Source organism: Ahaetulla prasina, chromosome 10, assembly GCF_028640845.1.
Source record: "Ahaetulla prasina isolate Xishuangbanna chromosome 10, ASM2864084v1, whole genome shotgun sequence".
NCBI classification, from domain to species: domain Eukaryota; kingdom Metazoa; phylum Chordata; class Lepidosauria; order Squamata; family Colubridae; genus Ahaetulla; species Ahaetulla prasina.
The window spans coordinates 14,683,578-14,704,027 of record NC_080548.1 but is presented as its reverse complement, the minus strand read 5'-3'; the positions used below and the strand labels follow the sequence as shown (position 1 = coordinate 14,704,027).

The window sequence follows — 20,450 nt, the reverse complement described above, 5'->3', positions numbered from 1 at the left end:
CTAATCAACCAGGTTCCAATAGAGGGTTTGGAGGATATATGTCTTAAAAGTATAAAAGTTTATGAAATACAGGAGTGGAAGGAATTTCAGTAGGCAGAGGCTATGCCCTTTGTATGACTCAAGTGCATCACTTGATCTGCTTGTATGACACAGAATGTTCATGTTTCATAAGTCCCCCAAGAGTGTGCAAGCTCTCAGTTTTCCTTAAACTCATAAAAACAACAGCGTCTTTTCCTGGAACTGCTGCTTTAAGGATCTGCTACTACGTTCATGCCTGAACTGAAGTGTTTCAAACAGGTGCTGTGTTTGAATTCCTGCACACTCCAAAGCTTTCACTCTTTCAGATTTCAATTTGAAGCACTTCACAGGCCTAATGACAAATTATTTACATGTCCAGTAATTTCATCCAAAAGAAGCTTAAAGTGCCCAGAATAAAATTTTCCAATCTGAGATCTGTTGGAACATCAACCCTGATTATTACTGCGTGAGAATTTTCAGGATTTGCCATCCCAACTCATTTCAGTTGAGAATGCTATTCTAAAGCTTCACATACTTATTTTATGTTAAGGGCCACTTTATAAGGTAGGATAGACCAAGATATAATGATTAACCCGAGGTCACTAAATGAGATTCATGGCTAAACAACTATTTGAATGTAAATCTTCCTAATCATATTCCAATGAGTCCAATCATTATGTTTCAATATTGACACATAATTACCTAGAAATCATTCAGGAAGGTCAAACCAGTAAAACCACCCATGAAGGGATAGTTTCTTTGATGTGGGAGCTGCTAAACAGCTGATTAATTTGATATCCATAAAGCTGTGCTTTTACACAAAAGGTTAGGTATGCATCATAATTTCCTTTCACATTAACAGTGTCAGCAAAGTTAGATTCCTTTTTACTATGTGGAAGTTAACACCTCCAGTTCTTTCATCAAAAATGGGTAAAATTAAGCCAAAAAATTAGAAATCCAGAAGAAAACATGTCAACAACTAAATAAATAGACCACAGTTCCAGTAAATGATTATGTGTGTGTACGTATACACATGTGTGAATATGAGAGGTGGGGGGAAGAAAAGAATAGCTTACAAGAGATTGAGCACATCTTTAAGAAAATTTTTAACAGAAATTTCATTGCTGAATGGTTTGGTGTGTGTCAGATTTTCCTAGAATAAAAATACTGACATTTAATGCATTGCAAGCAAAGCACTTCACATATGCCCTACACCATTTTAAAATTACCTTCGTAAATCTTGGATAGGCAGTATTTGAACCCAGAGAGTTTTCACTTCTCTGCACAGTTGTATGCTTGATGTCTTAAAAATAATCCCCCATGAGTTCTAAGGAACTTCCTCTTGGATAAATTAGTATACATTTCTAGCCTTTTTTTCTCGCAGGTAGCAGCTGGATCACTGTGTGACAGATTTCCTAAAGCTGCATGGACTTTCTTCCCCAATCTACACATGAAATAAATCTCCCCTTGCATGTGGCTACTTTTTAAAGTGCGGCCAGCCCAGCTTACTCTTTTTCGTTTGTATTTTATCATTCTAATTCAGAATGCTTTACTCATTTCAGTTTTGCTTTTGGTTTTTATCAACAGAGTCCCTGAGCATTGCAGTGTACCAGAGATGCTCATTATTATGGAAGGCATCTTGGTTCTCTCATTAAAATATCTCACCCACTGCCCTTCCTCTGTTTCCCCCGCTACAGAGTTGACATGTTTTCCATCCATCCATCCATGATTGGGCAGAAAACTATACTGTCATAAAATTGGTTGTCTCCATTTCCAATTACTTTCCTGCCCCGTTGCAAATTCTTAGTTACTCCAGCCCTCTGGCTTCCCTCTAGGTAAGGGGTCTCCAACCTTGGCAATTTTAAGACCTGTGGACTTCAACTTCCAGAATCCCTTAGCCAGAAAAGCTGTTTTAATCAGTTTTAATCAAAAAATTAAATTTAAAAAAATTGTTTTAATCAAAAAAATACTGTTTTAATCAGTAGTAGCTAAGGTTGATTTAGGCTTGTCTTACTCAGGAGGTCAGAACAAATTGAAGAAAACATGTGAACTAAAGAAAATCATCTTTCTCTTTTCTCACCGCAATTTTTCTACTGTTTATAGTCCGTTGAAATCAAGTTGAAAAAAAATTGCAATGCAAATAACATTTGGTAACCTTTATCCTTTTCCTTTTTTTGCTTCGAGTGAAAAGATTGATTCATTTGACTAGTTGAAATAATCAGCCTTTAGTTTCTTCTCCATGTTTATTGAGCAATGCTTGCCAAAATCGATGCCACCCATCCAGTCCAGTCATTTTGAGAAGTTCTACTAAGAGTCCCTCTTCTCTTGAACAAGAGGCCAGTACTCTGCTAAACTCTGCTAAACAAATAATTCCCTCAACACTGTCAAACTATTTACTAAATCTGCACTACTATTAATCTTCTCATAGTTCCCATCACCAATCTCTTTCCACTTATGACTGTATGACTGTAACTTTGCTGCTGGCAATCCTTATGATTTATATTGATATATTGACCATCAATTGTGTTGTAAATGTTGTACCTTGATGAACATATCTTTTCTTTTATGTACACTGAGAGCATCTGCACCAAGACAAATTCCTTGTGTGTCCAATCACACTTGGCCAATAAAAATTCTATTCTATTCTATTCTACCTGTATTAGAACTTCTGTATTACGTGACATGCTTCCCCTGGGCTCCAAACAACACTTTTTCTTCTCAGGTTTTGAAAAATGCTTAAAACCTTATTTCACTTCATTATTTTGACTCCACACTTGATTTACTATTCAAATCTTTACACTTATGTATCTATGTATTTGTCTAATTAATTTTATTTGGCAGTAATTATTTTTGCTGAGTTTTCGCTTTGTTGCAAGCCTTCCAGAGACCTTTATTGGGGTTGTTTTTTTAGCAAGTATGAGTTGTTTCAAACTATGAGATGGGCAGCACATGAATTTAATAAATGAAGTTCTGTATAATGAAATAATATAATGAAATGTAGTAATTAAATGTGTGATCTGGTACAATATCTGTACAAATGCCCTACCCCTAAAACTCAAAATGATAGCTACTGGTAGTTTTCTTATTATTCTAGAAGACTGAACTAGTTCTTCAGAAGAAATACATCTAATTTTCACAAGTCTGAAAATGATCTCAAAACACATTGGCAAACCACGTTGCCCAGGGAATTACACAGCAGCAGTCCAGGAGTCAGACTGTTCCTTAACCATAACATTTTGATAAAAGTACATGCTGCCTCTAGATGGTTGCATGCCTACTAATAATAATTTGATTTATAAAGATTTATGAATTGTAGAATTATAGATGCTTATGATGGTGGTTAAACATACTTATTCCATATACCATGATGTGCAACTTTTCATTAGACCTTTTGAAAGTAACAACTTATTTTCACTGAGATGAGGATAATATGCGATTAGATTTCCTTCCTTTTTTCTCCCTCCCTTAAAATGTGATCTGACTAGTTTGTGGTTCAGTACTGAATAACTTATTCATTGGTTTGAATAAGTCAAACCAATGATTTGACTTAGCTTACGATGTAAACTGCACCAGTTATGTTTTAATGAAGGAATCCTGGTATTGTATGAGTGAATCCACTTGACTATTTCTCTAAAAAATATTCCCCCCAGCTAGTGTAATATGCATGCTTTGAAAAATGGTGCAGTGTCTGTGCTTATTCATAAAATGTAGATCTTACAGTGGGGAATACATAGCCATCAGTGCACTATGCAAACAGCCCAGTCTATTCCCCATTATATGCCTGCTTAATCTCTTGTAATCCCTTCCTCTCCAGTCTCTCTGCTCTGCAAGGTAGGGGGATGGGACACAACAGCACAGGATAATGGGACACTGCCACGGTTGTAAATGATTATAAATTGGTCATAAAGTTATTTTTCCAGCACCATTGTAACTTCAAAAAGTCCCTGAATGAGGCAGCCAATAAGCAAGGACCACTGCTAAGCATTATTCTGCATCTAATGCTTCTGTTTCCACTCACTGCATAAACCTGCCTTCCCTCCATAAAAATGCTGAAAACATCAAGCCAATTTTATACAAGTTGAAGCTTCTTTTGGACCATGTTAACATAAAGGAAAAAGCACTATTTTTAATCCAATACAGCTAAGGCTGACTTAAACCTTTCTTATTCATGGGATGGGGAATGAAATGAAGACTATGTCATGCAGCTATAGCAGGAAAAATGATAAAATACGTTGCCAAAGCGTATTTATGCCACTGTTAGGTGAAAGTGAGAAAGGGCTATAAAAAGAAGGTAGGTTTATCCCATCTCTGATTTTTCCAATAGCAGTACATTCCAGTTGAGAGGGGATACTAGAAAAAGGCACTGTTGAATTTCTTTATTGGCCTTTAGAGGACAAAATCATTAGACGACAGAAGCCTTTGCAGATATAAAAAATTCAATGGATATCAGAGAAAGAGTTGCTTGCTAAGTGGGTGATCACCTAATTTGAATAAATGAATGAATGAATAAATAAATAACTAAGAGTGAAAAGGTGGGTCTGCTGCTTCATGTAGAACAATAATAATTAAGTTCTAATTGGGTTAATTGTAGACTCTAGGCCAGCTCTTGACACTATATGCATTACTATACGTACACGCTCACCAATTTAGCAGGACTTACTTTTCTGCGGATTGTGCTTTTAGCTTTTTTCCCTATCTATCTATCTATCTATCTATCTATCTATCTATCTATCTATCTATCTATCTATCTATCTATCTATCTATCTATCTATAAAGTTAAAAATCCTATCTGCTTTCACTGAGGCTCATTATGGCAAATATATAGAATTAATAAAATAGTATATAAAAGTCAATGATTTAAGCATTCTAAACATGGTTTAGTCCATAATACATTACTGCTAGTTTGGTGTAACTGGGAAGGCATCAGAATAAAAACTAGGAGAGCCTGAGTTCCAGTCCCACAAAGTTAGCTAGCTCAGGGGTTTCCAACCTTGGCAACTGTAAGACTTGTGGACTTTAACTCTGGGAGTTGAAAGTCTTTAAGACCCCTGAGCTAGATGACCTTTTCTCTGAGCCCAAGGAAGGCAAACTGTTATGTATTAACAGTTGTGCCTTTAAATATTTGAGCGGGAAATCAGCACGTTGCTGATTGGACGAAGCCTCCAGCAGAACTGTATAAAAGGAGAGGTTTTTCCCCCAGCCTGTTGCTGGGTTCACCATATATTAAAGAGCTGTTGTCACTACCCTGGTCTCCAGCCTCGTTACTTCCCGAACCTAACATTGGCGACGAAGGTGGGATCTCGAGGCTAAGGAGAACCAGAACCGAGCTGAAGCACGCTAGTTCCGAACCCAGCAAACTCAGGGCAGAAACGCGGAAATGGCAAACACGCCACCCGCACCGTACAACCCGGGCAAGGAGAAATGGGAACATATATGACCCGTTTGAAAGCTTTCTAGAAGCCAACGAACTACAGGATCCCTGATAACATAAGCGGGCTTACTTCCTAAGCCATTGCGGGCCCGAGTGTCGAGATTGCGGAAGCCCTGGCAGAGCCAACGCCGATACAATCGGTATCGTGGCCGACTCTGCAGACTTTGCTGAAGAACCATTTCGCACCGGCGCGTCCAAATACGTGCAGCGGTTTGAATTCGAGAACGTAGACAGATGGAGGCGAGTCCGCCGGTGACTACATGGCGCGTTGAGAAGAGCGTCCAAGGACTGTGGATACCGAGACTTAGGCGAAGTGCTACTCGAGCAACTCATCCGAGGTCAAGGACATCCGCCACGGCGGCGACTGCTAGCCAGGAGCAACCTGACACTAGCCACCGCTCTGGGCGAGGCCAGAGCACACGAAATGTCTACTAAAGCAGCAGAGACTCTGCAAAGCCTCTTCAATCCAAGGCGGCGCAAAGCCAACGCCAGTACACCAGGAGGAGATTCAGTCCGAATCCGAAGGTGAGGCGAGGATGAGGAAGGGTCTGCCGGACCGAGAAGCGCGACACTGAGGACCGTGGCGAGTGCGGAAGCTGCGGAGGGCAGCATCAGCGCCAACGCTGCAGGTTTAAAGGCGCAACATGCCGGCGGTGTGGGAAGAAAGGACACTTAGCTCAGGTTTGCAGGCGGCCCAACCTTCCGCGAAAATTCAAATCGGCCAATCAAAGCGGAACCGGAAAGGCGGCCCGCGATTGGTTCAAACAAGAAAGGCGAAGTCTAACCAAACGACTGTCATTATAGGCGCGCCTCAACCAAAGTGGAAAGAAGATTTTACAAAGCCCAAGATCGAGGGAGTACGGTGCAGGCTTGAAGTAGACACGGGATCAGCGATCACCATCATGTCCTGGGACACCCTGGCGAAGTCACTGCCGTCCGTCATGAGCGCCATTTGCAAGCACAGCGACTACGAGTGCCACGACTACCAGGGAATCGCATCCCTGTTCGAGGGACCACCTCCGTCCGAGTCGAGTACGGCCCTCACAAAAGACCCTGCCCATCACGATCGTCGAAGGAACTCTGCCCAGTCTGTTGGGACTAGACTGGTTTCGTGCCCTGGGCATGGGAGTGACTGGCATCTACAGAAGTGACTGCAATTTGAAAGACATTCTCTTTAACGAGTTCAAGATGTCTTCAAGGACTGCCTGGGCAAGTACAAGGGGACCCCTATTTCCTTCAACTTAGACCCCAGGTAGCCCCATTAGGCTTAAGGCGAGGAGAGTCCTTTGCCCTAAAACCAAAATTGATAAGGAGCTGGACAAGCTCATAAATCAGGGGGTTTTGGTGCCAGTCGATCACGCAAAGTGGGAGACGCCAATCGTCACCCCAATCAAGTCGGACGGGTCAATTAGAATTAGCGCTGACTACAAGGCGACGCTTAACAAAGCCTTACAGAAAAGCGTACCCGGTTCCGTTAGTGCAACATTTATTGCCCTCCTTGGGGCAAGGGCAAGTCTTTGCAAAGTTAGACTTGCCCCAAGCCTACCAACAACTGCCAGTAGACGCCCGCACAGCCGAAGCCCAAACGATTGTGACGCACAGGGGGGCATTCAAGTGCACCGATTGCAATTTGGGGTTAGTGTGGCACCAGGGCTGTTCCAAAACCTGATGGAACGACTACTGCAAGGGCTCCCAGCGGTAGTTCCCTACTTCGATGATGTCCTAATTTCAGGGGAAAACATGGAGGAATTGGGGGAGCGGTTAAGAAAGGTCTTGAGCATTTTCCGGACAGCGGATTAAAAGTCAAGACAAATAAATGTCAGATAGGGTCGAATCGGTCGATTTCTTGGGCTACCGGATAGACAAGAAAGGAATTCACCCTACTGAGAGGAAGGTTAAGCCAATTAGGAAGGCTCCACCGCCCAAAAACTGAGCAGAGCTGCACGCATTCCTGGGATTGGTTAATTTTACGGTCTTTTTAAAGAACAAAGCAACCGTTCTTGGAACCGCTGCATAGGCTCTTAGGGAAAAATACTGTTTGGTCTTGGGGAAAGTCAGGAAATAGGGCTTTTGAAGCAGTCGAGAACCTGCTCTCAAGTGATAGCCTGCTCATCCAATATCACGACTCACAACCCCTAGTGCTGTGTTGCGATGCGTCACCTTATGTGGTGGGGACTGTACTCAGCCATAGACTTCAAACGGCACAGAAGCCCCTATAGCGTTCTACTCTAGAACGATGTCCTCCCCAGAGAGGAACTACAGCCAATTAGACAAAGAAGCATTAGCCATTGTATCAGGGGTCAAAAAATTCCATGAGTATGTCTTTGGGCGGAACTTTGAAATCGTGACTGACCACAGACCGTTATTGGGACTACTGGGTGGCGACCGGACACCACCTGTGGCACTGTCGTCACGTTTGCATCCATGGACTTTATTTTTAGCCTCTTGGTCAGACAAGCTGCAGCATCGAGCGGGATAAGAAGTGGGGCATGCAGACGCCTTGAGCCGATGCCCACTGCCGGGGGCGACCGAAGATCCCACTCCGGGGACACCCATCCTCCTTATTGACTCGTTGGACTCTGGCCCAGTCACATCAAAGGAAGTGGCTCGGCATCATACCGGGACATTGTGTTAAGGACTGTACTCGGTTGGGTACAGAGAGGGTGGCCAGCTGCGCTGCGGTTCAAAGAATTTGTTAAGAAACGTGATGAGCTCTCGGCTCAAGGGGTGCCTGTTATGGGGTGATCGTGTAATAATTCCTGTTAAGTTAAGGGGCAAGGTATTGGACCTCCTCCACGAGGTCACCCAGGCATCGTAAGGATGAAGGGTTAGCTAGAAGCTATGTATGGTGGCCACTCATGGGCGCAGAGATTGCTGAGAGGGTAGGGAAATGCCAAGCTTGCCAAGAGTCCAGACCGCTACCCCCAACAGCCCCAGTCAGAGAATGGGAAAAGCCCCAAGGGCCTTGGTCAAGAATCCACATTGACTTTGCTGGCCCCTTTCACGGCCAAACATTCCTAGTGGTGGTGGGCGCATTTTCCAAATGGTTTGAGAACATACTTATGAAGTCCACCACAGCCGAAACAGTAATCGCAACCCTCGCCACCTATTCGCAACTCACGGGTTGCGGACACTCTGGTGTCCGACAATGAGCCCCAATTCACGGCAGCCCAGTTTGAAGAGTACCTGGCAGAGGAAGGCATCCGACATGCCCTCTCTGCACCTTTCCACCCTGCGTCGAATGGCCTTGCAGGCGTTCCGTCCGGGCGCTAAGGAGGCGTGTCAGGCCCAAGCCAGGTGACTGGCAAACAAAAATAGACTTTTTCCTAGCCGTCCAGCATAGAACCCCAAGCACAGCCACTGGGAAAAGCCCAGCCGAATTGCTAATGGGACGAAAACTCCGGTGCCCACTTGACCGTTTGAACCCCCATTACACACCCGAGGGTTACAAGGGAGCTAGAAAAACAAGGAAATGAGCATAGGCGACGGGTGTGGGCCGAAACTATGGGGCGGCCCTAGTTGGCTCGCAGGACAAGTAACAAAGTAACAGGGCCAAAATCGTATGTGGTAGAGCTACCAGACAACCGAATGTGGCGGCGCCACATAGATCAGTTAAGGAAACGAATAACTGACCAAACCGAACCAACAGAGACAGGTAATGACCAATACCACTTTGAATCCACAGCTGACAATGACCCGGGGGAGGCGCAAGACTTAGCTGAGGTCCCAGAGTTCCAGCGGCGCCATCAGGTCCCGAGGAAACAGCAAGGAAAATCCAAAATTAATCCAAGGCGGATGGCCAAGAAAAAGTCGGCCAATAATCCAGAGCCCGATGGCCCAGAGAAAGAGCTGGGAGGAAAACAGCCCCTCCGACCAGCTCAAACACCACCAGAGCTGAACCGCGCAGGTCAGAAAGAACTAGGAGACGCCCAGGTTATTTGCGTGACTACGTCGAAAAATAACATGTAAATAAATATGTAAATAAGACCAAGTGTTTTCTGGGAGGGGAGGAGTGTTATGTATTAACAGTTGTGCCTTTAAATATTTGAGCGGGAAATCAGCACGTTGCTGGTTGGGAAACCTCAACAGAACTGTATAAAAGGAGAGGTTTTTCCCCCAGCCTGTTGCTGGGTTCACCATATATTAAAGAGCTGTTGTCACTACCCTGGTCTCCAGCCTCGTTACTTCCCGAACCTAACACAAACCACTTCTGAAAAATCTTGCCAAGAAAATGTCAGGGATTTGTCCAGGCAGTCTCCAAAATCAGGCAAGATTAAATGAAAGAGAAAAAAAACCCATCATGGTAATTAGCAATAACTACTAAAATCCATCTCTGCAAAGTCAATATATTTTCATGTTTTCCTCTGAGTCACTTACTTGGTTTTCTGGATACAGTATTCCCTAGCCTTCTTCCATCCGCTGTTGATGATCAGTTGTTGATACTCAAAATTTATTTTCTATGCACTTTTCCTGGAAGCTCATGAACATGATAAGTAGTTCAGCACGACTAAAGCATTCATGCTGCAAACGCCTCTTTGTATTCTTATTTCCTTGCAGGTTTTTTTTTTAAGAATACAATATATAGATATCTTTGTCATTTTTTCCTTTTTTTTCCAGTGCAACATTTATGCTAGCCATTTTTGTAATACTTTTCCTTTTAAAACAAACATTTAGATATTTTTCTTCATGTCCACCAAAACTTCTAATGATAGTTTCTTGTGAATAAGAATTGCTGCCTGACCAGAAAACACAACTTGTGCCAATAAACTGAGTGATGGTGTGTGCCAATTCCACTTTAGCCTATATGAATTAGCTCAAGTGATCAGTTTATGGTTTAGTATATCATGCATTATTACCTCCTTTGAAAAGCAATTTCATAACTAGGATGCTGAAGAGAAGCAAAAAAAAAAAAACCCCTGTACTACAGATTCTTAAAGCTGATAAAATAGATGGTATCGTTATGCTATATATTGTTTAAAAACAATCCGTTTACTAGTTTTATTTCAGTTCTCCCATTTCTGTCTCCTTTAGCTGGTTTCTTATTTGCTTGTAGTTGTGTTTTTATTGTTTCATCTTTCTGTTATCTCTTAGAATTTCTTTTTTTTTAAGTAAAAAGGTTTGTAAACCTTTTTACAAACCTGGCCTGATTTTTAAATTTTAAATTTTAATTGAATTTTGATGGGTTTTAAATTTCTGTAATTTTATGGGGTGTAATGTTATTTTAAATTTCCTGGCTAATTGAATAAGTTTCTTAAGGGTTGTTTTAATATTGTGTATGTTTCTGTTTGTATTTTACTTGCCTGTTCACCGCCCTGAGTCCTTCGGGAGAAGAGCGGTATACAAATTAAATAATAATAATAATAATAATAATAATAATAATAATAATAATTATTATTATTATTATTATTATTATTATTATTATTATTATTATTATTATTATTATAAATTTCTATCAAAAGCTCTGCAGTAAAAATATCTAAAAAAAAATAAGAAGAGTATATTATAGTATATTAATTGTGTTACATTATGTTACTATAACATTATCCATAAGGAGCTCAGATTATAGATTTAAAAACACTTATAGCAATTTATGCCGTACCATCAGGACTTTCCAAATTTCACCCCGAAGAAATGAAACCAATGGCCAAGACGAGGAGAAATTCATCAAGCGCATTTGTAGGGTGTGTGAGTATATATAGATGCATAGAAAACAAAGTGCAATAGAATGTTGCTATATAGTCCGGCAAAAAACATAAAAAAAGAGTTTTGGCTTCCACAGAGTTGGCTGGCCAAAGAAAACCTACCTTAGTTTGGGTTGCTGTTCCATCATCTGTAAACTCGATTTTGGGAGAGCAAAAGGGAATCCACCTTAATGTCTTTTATGCACGATATGAATGATTCAGTCTGAATTCACAGGAAGTGTCCTTTATTCTTTGGTTCTCACTTTAGGTGGGGAGGATGGTTAAACCAACCCATACAAAGAAGAGGACAGAGAGAACAACAGTGAAAACACTCTTTGTGGGTGCTTATTTTCTCAAAGAAGAATTGCCCTCTATCCCAAACAGCATAGAGGAGATATCAGTTGGCTGATGACTCACTGATCAAAATACATTTTGCACATACCAGAGTGGTACTTTCCATACCCTTTCTCAGAATTTCACCCAAGAATTTGACCCAAGCTCTGACATATTCTGAAAACAAATGCCAAAAATCAATGTAAAATAATCAGTGAGGTCAATAATATCAGGCAGCAACTCCTAAAAAAATAAAATTCAAATACCTGTCCTCTGCTTGAGCATATTTTACTATGAACCACTCTAGGTTTTGTCACATTTGTGAACTTTATAGGAGTGCAAAATTCTATCATAGGTTTGTATCTGTAGAAGAAGACTGTAGCTCTGATCTTCGGAGGTTAGTTGGAGAGGTAAAAGTGTTGCTTATAGAAACATATCTAATAGAAAGATGTAAAATGGCAAAGCAAGAACTATGTAGCAATTCTCTTTTCCTTAAGACTAAACAAGCTTTTGATGGGTATTTTGCTCAATATAAGGGTAATATGTCCAAGTTATCAGTTTTTGGATCTGGATATATTCATACATGTTATCTTAATAGCATTACAGAGGTAGTTGGCCACGGCCTTCTGGAAAGCGTTTTCAACTTCATAGGCAACCCAATTATTCTATAGATTTCATAGTAATTTCTTATCCAAGTACTAACTAAGTCTGCTTCTGTTAATTTTGTTTTGACATCACATTTGGCTAAATGCTGCCACCTAGCTAAGTATTTTGTTCTGAATATTACTCAATTTGTAGATAAAAGTTTGGACTCTAAATCTTCCTTTCTCAGTCCCTTCCATTGACATACGTGATAAGGAATATGGGAGTTGAATTTCAATATTTCTTGAAGGTATCCGTGCGGGAAAACTTTTTTTGAGGGTTATTATCTGCAAATATTTGTGTGCTAGAAACACATTTTCTGGTGAGTAAGCCCCATTAAGCTTAATAGAATTGGACTGCTGTATTAAGCCAATCAAAACAATACAAACAGAACCTAGCATTATATCTTCTGCATAAGGTTTTGTGTTTGAAACTTCTAGGAAACTAACAGTTGTGATTCTGGAATGCAGCATAAGATTTGTTTGCATATTAAGGATCTCATGTTGAAGAATGACCTCAACTTAAAGGGCTTGTGTATGTGTGTTAAGGGGAGGAGAGATAATAAGATTGATCAATTTCAGTTGTGCATCTGGCACTTCCAGTGAAGATTAATCGTGATTTAGTTCGTCTTCAGGAGACCAGAGACAATATCACAGCTGAGATTGGTGTCCAAAACCTAGCACCGGACACCGAACTTTCCCAGATAAAGGAAGAGGCATGAAATCAACTTATCCGATCACCAGATGGATGTTCCCTGTGACTTAAATGCAACTTAACTTAACTTTTTTGGTTTGCTTGTAGGTTGAGTGGCTGGGAAGCACAGGATTCTACCTTCATTCAAGGCTGCCATGCAACCAATACAGACACTAAAATGGACCAATCTTCATTTCTTAAACATATTTGTATATGATTGTTCTTTAGAAGGCCAGATCCTGAAGATGAAACTGAAACACTTTGGCCACCTAATGAGAAGGAAGGACTCACTGGAGAAGAGCCTAATGGTGGGAATGATTGAAGGCAAAAGAAGAAGGGGATGACAGAGAACAAGGTGGCTGGATGGAGTCATTGGAACAGTCGCCGTGAGCTTAAATGGACTCCAGAGGATAGTAGAGGATAGGAAGGCCTGGAGGAATGTTGTCCATGGGGTCGCGATGGGTCGGACACGACTTTGCAACTAACAACAACATATGATTGTTCTTTCACCTGACTGAGGTTTTTTTTTTTTTTTTTTTGCTACAGATAAGTAGACAAAAGCTTGATCACGTGGAAATTTCTGTAAAACAAATGTCTGGGATATAAATAAATTAAGGATAGGATAGAAATTTTAAGAGAGTAAATGAGAAGTTAGGGATAGAAAATTGGAGAGAAAGATGGGTAATGTAGCTTTGCTGCAACTCAGAAAAAATATATTCTGTTTGAGATTTAAAAGTATTCCAGACAGTTCTGATGAAGATATTAGATAAAGTCTAAAAAGACATATTTGAAATGGTAATTGTCAAGGTGTATTGACTAAAGCTTGCACTTTTCAAGAATAATTAAATGTTCCAAGATATATTTTGTGTAAGAAAAAACAACAACAAAGGATCAAATTTTGCAGCCGAATTTCAATACAAGATTAAAGATTGATAATATAGATATTATTATTACCTTAAAAGAAATTCCTATTAGAATGTTACATCAAAGAAAAGAATATTCTTTTTTGATTGAAATACAAATTCATTAGAGGATGTTATTTTTACTTTCAAATAGAAAAGATTCTAATCAAACTCTGTACAAAAGGCAGCCATTTTCTTGAAAAATTTAAAGAAGAATTAGAAGAGGTTCAAATGGAGGTTAACTGCTCCAAAAACATAACAGATACAAAAGGAGTCTGAAAAAAATGGGTCTGAATTGAGTGCAACCGGCACTGATTTTCTAATCCAGGGATCTCCAACCTTGGCAACTTTAAGACTTGTGGACTTCAACTCTCAGAATGAAGTCCACAAGTCTTAAAGTTGCCAAGGTTGGAGACCCCTGTTCTAATCTATTGACCTAATTATGGATTGCAAATGTTTAATATGGAATATAAACAGAGCAAGTGCTCCTCAGAAGGAAAAGCTGTTTTTTTAAAAGCCCTGGTTGGGTTAAGTTCTAGGCAAGGAATGAAGGAATGGAAATGAGAGGCCTCTTGTGTTTCTTTCCATTTCTTTCACCAATTCTCTCCAAAACTGGTGTTTTTCAGTGGCCTGATCTGAGCTTTTCCTATGGCCTGAGAAAGTTAAGAGGTGGAAAGAACAATCTCAGACACCTCCCTACTCTCATATGGAAAAAGAACAAATGCCCCAAATGTACAACTGAACATTGGCAATTTTGCTGTTGAATTGGGGCTGCAAATGGGGGTATTAAGAGATGTGTGCTGCTAAAATGTACAATAAAAATATTTTTTTTTTAAAAAATGTGTGCTAACTCTTGGTGCGTGGCTCAATGTTTTGTGTAACTTATAGTCTAATTTCCTTTATAAGGCTGCCCAAATTGGGTGCCACCGCAATGTGTAAATCAGCCATGTAAACATGGCAGTGAACGTTTTTTGCAAAACTCACCTTGAAGCTGAATTCCAGATGGAAAGTTTACTTTAGGGGCTTTTTGTCCTTTTAGGAGCGAGCATAAGGCAGAAATCCAGTAGAACATTTTCTCATAGTGCAGATATTCTGTGTGAGTAATCTATATCCATTTTCTTGGGCCAGGAAACTTTTTAGCAACATGAGGAAGAAGAAGGTTCCCTGCTCTTTTCTTATAAACCGTGTATTCTATCTTTATTTATTATTTCCCTCGTACTAGTCCTTAATGTCTACCCTCAGTGCCTTTGCCCACAGCCACATTGTGTTACAGGAAAGCACTCCCAAGCAGCAAAAGAACCCATAGTGAGAAACCACAGTATTCAGAGCAGAATAGCGAAAGATCAGAAATCTTGCAAGCAAATGTGCCCAGAGATAGGCTAGTACAGCTCCTACTACACCAGTTTTACTAAAAGAGACGTACCCAAGCAACTTGCAACCTTCCCTGCTAGCTTTTGTATTGACTTTTTCCCTTTCCACCTTTTTTAACCTCCCCAGGTAATTCTGTTGACCTGTTTAGGTAAATTAATATCTCCAAAATGATGACACAACTGAAATGATGACTCAAGGGCCCATGGGTGGCATAATAATTTATAAAATGCTGTCTGTCTGTCTATCTAATTTTAATATTCACTCTGCATGCTTAATCAGATCACTTACAAATTTAGTACTTGCACCTATGTATATCAAATGAAAACTTTTTAACTTTGATTAGTTTTTGGTGTATTACTATGTATGAACTAAGCCAAAGCAATTAGCTTAGGGTTCAGTATATTGTACAAACCCGCAAAACAGATTAGTTCAGGTTAATTAGGTTATGTAAACATCCCCTGTCTGACCATTCTTTTCAAAGACTGATCTTTTATTTTTCTATTTTTGAGTGGGTGCAACGGTCTCTAAAACACCTGAATGCTTACTTCATTGTTATAAGTGTGAAGTTTCACAACAGATATTTATCTTTTTTTTCCCTAATCAATTTCCCTTTTGAAGTTTTTGTTCCTGTGTTAACACCTTAGAGGATCATCTGGTCATGATAGAAGAAGCAGGTTCCAATTGAATCATGAATCATGAACCGGATATATGATGGTAACACTGCAAAGATAGTTGTGGTACAGTGGTGGCCTTGCTTTGCAAAGTTGCAACAGCTCAAAAAAAACACACAAAAAAACACCTCTCTCTAAACTGCAAACTTTGAAGGTGGAGATTCATTCCCCAAGCTTGTGAGTTGGTTTCCAAGTATTTTATTACCAGGCTAGGTAATATCTTCAGCAGCATTTAGGGGATGTCTGTGTCTGTTTTTCTGCTTATAAAGGCTTTGAGTGGTCAGTAGGTCTTGTGATGGGTCAGGTGTGGGTGTTCAAGTGAGGGTCTTGTAATGGAGAATTATGTTAGGTGAGAGTCATTGGGAGGTGAAGTGCTGGTTGGGAGGGGTTGTGTGGGTTGGTTAAGGGTTGGTGCTGTTGCTGATTGGTTGTGCTGTTGATTTGAATCCTGAGGAGTTTGTAGGCTGGTTGTAGATCGACGTGTCTGTTGAAACTGCTTGGCCTCCCATCACCAGTGCAGCTTTTTACAAAATAGTGTAAGCTAATAAATCCAAAATCCAAAACTGTTTCCACCACAAATTTTATAGGTAGATTTGTATACGATTTGTGGTTGTTTTATCTTGCTTTCACTGACTGTGGTTGCCAGGCACAATTAATGAAATTAACTGATTTTCTGGACTCACACATCCGTTGAACAATAAACTAGCCAAGCAAGTTGAATCCACACAAAAAAAGATTCAATAAGCTACAAACCCAACCAAGTTTAAACAATATAAGCTTTATGCACTAGTTCATGGTTCCTTCATGAAGAGCAGGTGGAAGTCATGGTGAAAAGGGCTTCTGCACAACTCCATCTTGTGTGCTAGTTGCACTTGTATCTTGATAGAGAGCCCTGCTCATGGCTAATCATGACATGGTCACCTCCTACTTGGACTGTTGTAATATTGCATTCTAAGTGGGTGCAGACCATCTGGAAACTACAGTTGGTCTAGAATCTTACAGTGTGGGTAGTTATGGCCATATCTTGATACACTCATGTAACACTGCTATTTTACTGCACTAGCTTCCTGTAAACTTTGGGTGTATTCCAGAGTGCTGGGTACTACTTATAAAGCAGGGGTGAAATCTACTTATCTTCCCTACTGGTTCGGAAATGCACACACCATGCGCACGTGCTCACTCCGCTCCACTCACGCATATGTGCGTGTCACATGTGCGCTTGGACCCTCTGTGTATGCACAAACCCTTCTGTGCATGCGCAGAGGGTAAAAAACAAATTACTTCCTGGTTAAAACCAGGAAGTAATGATGACCAGGCAGGTGGGTGGAGGCTTGCGCTGCCGTCGCTACCGGTTCTCTGAACCACCTGCCACCATCGCTACCGGTTCGGTCAAACCGGTCCAAACCAGTAGCATTTCATCCCTATTATAAAGCCACTTTTGAGTACGTCAGTGGCTCTTAACCTTTTCTTTACCATGGACCCACTTTAAATACCTTTTGTGGCCCCAAGTCTTCATTCAAGATTTAAATCATAACATTTTTTCAAACCTTTGCAGACTCCCTGTGATGACATCATGGCCTCCCAGGGATCTGCAGACCACAGGTTGAGAACCACTGGAAGAGGTTACTTCCCAAGGTTTGGCTCTAAGCTGTTTGGCCTGCTTTAAATTCCTTATTTGATCTCAGGTACTGGACTAGGACATTGGATGAGCCTGGCTGGTAAATGATATTGTATTGTGAATATGTTATGATTTGACTTGGGTTGCCTTGCAAGATGTTGTGCTTAAATAAACAGCAATGCACATGCACTTAGTAAGTCTTTAACTAATTTGGATGTGTTCTGTGGACATAAAATTTATGTTTTCTGTACTGTATGTTTATGGTGCTCTTCTTAAATAATTTGCGGATGCTCTAGGAAATTTGTATCTTTACCCAAAAATTAAAACTGTTGTTTATATATTTAGTGTAGTACATTTTTGTCCCTCTGCAATTTGAAGTTCTCTCAGCAACCAATCAAGACTTTGTTTGACTAAGTGGGTCACAAATTGAGTTGTCCAAGATGGAATTTTCCGTTTTTTAAGGCTTCAGAGTATTATTATACATCTGGCAAAGTGTAAGTAAGCTAGTTGTTCTACTTCATTTAGACACCCTGTGGTTCATTTCTGCTGTCTGAGGCTTCCTGTGAGGATCTACACCCAAGTCCTATCCTTATGGTAGCGCCAACTATCATCCAGGTTGCAGATTTTGCTGTGTCTCTTTCTCTAACTCAGGGGTCTCCAACCTTGGCAACTTTAAGATTGTGGACTTCAACTCCCAGAATTCCTCAGCCAGCTTTGCTGGCTGAGGAACTTTGGGAGTTGAAGCCCACAAGTCTTAAAGTTGCCAAGGTTGGAGACCCCCGCTCTAACTTACATATTGATTGATCTAACTCAAATAAGTAGCTTCTTTTATTTACAAGTGCTGTACTACTACAGTAGTACTTTTAGTGCCAAAGGTTTTATGCCTTTTAGAATTAGATTTAATGGCTTATTTTAATGTTAATGTGACAGCATTTAGTAGGCATGCCCTCAAAATATGGTAAGAAAACAATCAAGATGGCTGTCACAAATCAAGATTTGTCTTGTCTTTGTGATGGCAGTCAGAGCTCATTTATTTATTTATTTATTTATTTATTTATTTATTTATTATTTGAATTTATATCCCGCCCTTCTCCGAAGACTCAGGGCGGCTTACACTGTGTTAAACAGTGTAATATTATATACAAAGTCAACTTTTATTGCCCCCAACAATCTGGGTCCTCATTTTACCTACCTTATAAAGGATGGAAGGCTGAGTCAACCTTGGGCCTGGTGGGACTTGAACCTGCAGTAATTGCAAGCAGCTGTGTTAATAACAGACAGACTTAGTCTGCTGAGCCACCAGAGGCCCATTTTTGTCACAACATTATATACAAGCACATATAATGAAAGAAAACAATAGGACAGGAACGGTAGGCACTTTTGTGCACTTATGCACGCCCCTTATAGTCCTCTTAGGAATGGGGTGAGGTCAATGGTAGACAGTTTTTGGTTAAAGCTTTTGGGAGTTTGAGAAGCTCTGTCTGTTTTAGTGTGATTCACATAAAAAGAGGTTCGTCATATCGTTGTGGATGTGACGTTGCCTTTTTTAACCACACTTTATGGACACCTCTATGGCAACATTTAGCTAACCATTGGTGTTCTCAAAAAAACCCCAAAACCTTAATCAGGATTAGTTAATTAGTACCAGGATGATTAACCCCCAGAAAATGGCAGGCTATAGGCGAGGCCTGAACCTGAAGAAATGTAGCTAAGGAAGGCAATGGTTAACCATAATCTTGTCAAGGAAACTACTGTATGTGGAGATTTCTATTTAATCACCAGGAAAAAAGGTTCATTCAAACAAATCTTCATTTTTCATTTGGGCTACATGAAGAATAAGCTTTTTAATGCTTACTATACCTGCCTATTTTTAGTAAAAAAGCTTTTTAAAATTATTTTCGTCTTGAATTTATTTAAATGTTTCTATTGATTGCTTTGGCAAATTACTACCCTATGGTTGCCATGGTAGCCACATAGCTGGCTCCTTGTGGTAACCAGAAATCAAACTGAGGGAATCTTTATCTTTAAATTCAGGTTTTCTTAGGTTTGTTTTTTGTTACAGCTAACCAATACTGGGCTGCGAAGTAAAATCCTGTGTGGCTCCCAGACTTGGCAGACAAAGGATTAAATATCAAAAAGGTTAATTGAAGACACTGAAGAATTGTAATTTGGTTGGACAATAAGCAATGTTAAATCATAACTTAGTCTAATGTTCAATCCCAGTTATAAGGGCTTCAATTTAAACTTTCCTTAGGTGATTAAATATTTGAAATTCTATATTTCAGCACATTCTATTTGTGTAATCTTCACATTTTTCCGCATTATGTTTTTTTAAGGAGAAAAAAAATCAAAACAGTGGAATGCTATTTTATTAACAATTCTAAGAGCTGTCTACAATTGCAGACCAGAATTTTCAGGACATCTGATTGGCTTGCCCTGGATTTTAACTCCCCAAGAAGATGAAACTGCGACCTGGCTTGGTTGACTTTTTGTTATCTAATAATCTGTGACCCATGGATTACAAACCTCTTTCTTGCAATGGTGAGCCTCTGAAGATCATTCTGCTGAATTTTAGTGAAGACTGTGAGAGGCAGAAATTCAATTTCCTGCTGCTTTCCAAAGGGGGGGGCAGGGTGAGGGAAGATGTCCAAGCCCTTGGCCAGTGGGAGGCACATGTGCGGCAGAGCTGAACTGGGGCGACGGCTCGCACACCCACAGAGAGGGCACTGTGTGCCACCTCTGGCTCACGTGCCATAAGTTTGCCATCACGGACCTATATTCTGTATATGAACATATTGTAAGAATGCAACTACCAGGTCTTTACCTCATCTGAAATGTTCTATGAACAAAATACAAGCAATTGTTAGCATATTGACCGAATGAAATGGTATAGCATGATATGAATATATATGTAAGACCAGTGTAGTACCTAAGGCAGGACAGTTTTCTTTCCATCTTCTCCACATCCGTCATGTAGTCATGTGAACGTAAAATATTAAATAGCCAAATGGGGGAAATGATATCTGAATTAATGATATTCTGTATTGTAAGTTTGGGCCTAAAATAGTAACCAAGTGCTACATTCAGTAG

At 40.2% G+C, this 20,450-nt stretch overlaps 1 protein-coding gene and 1 long non-coding RNA gene across 2 annotated transcripts in view; one reads left to right on the top strand and one right to left on the bottom strand.

The window, feature by feature from the left end:
* The window catches only part of ZNF683 (zinc finger protein 683), a 31,879-nt gene extending 20,569 nt beyond the window's left edge, over window positions 1-11,310 (bottom strand). The window contains exon 1 of the mRNA XM_058196387.1: window positions 11,254-11,310. Within this exon, the coding sequence (XP_058052370.1) occupies window positions 11,254-11,279 (26 nt within the window). The 5' untranslated portion in view covers window positions 11,280-11,310. The remainder of the gene's footprint in view (window positions 1-11,253) is intronic.
* The window catches only part of LOC131204806 (uncharacterized), a 47,652-nt gene extending 33,531 nt beyond the window's left edge, over window positions 1-14,121 (top strand). The window contains exon 3 of the long non-coding RNA XR_009156642.1: window positions 12,907-14,121. This is a non-coding gene — a long non-coding RNA (uncharacterized LOC131204806). The remainder of the gene's footprint in view (window positions 1-12,906) is intronic.
* Window positions 14,122-20,450: the final 6,329 nt, after the last annotated feature.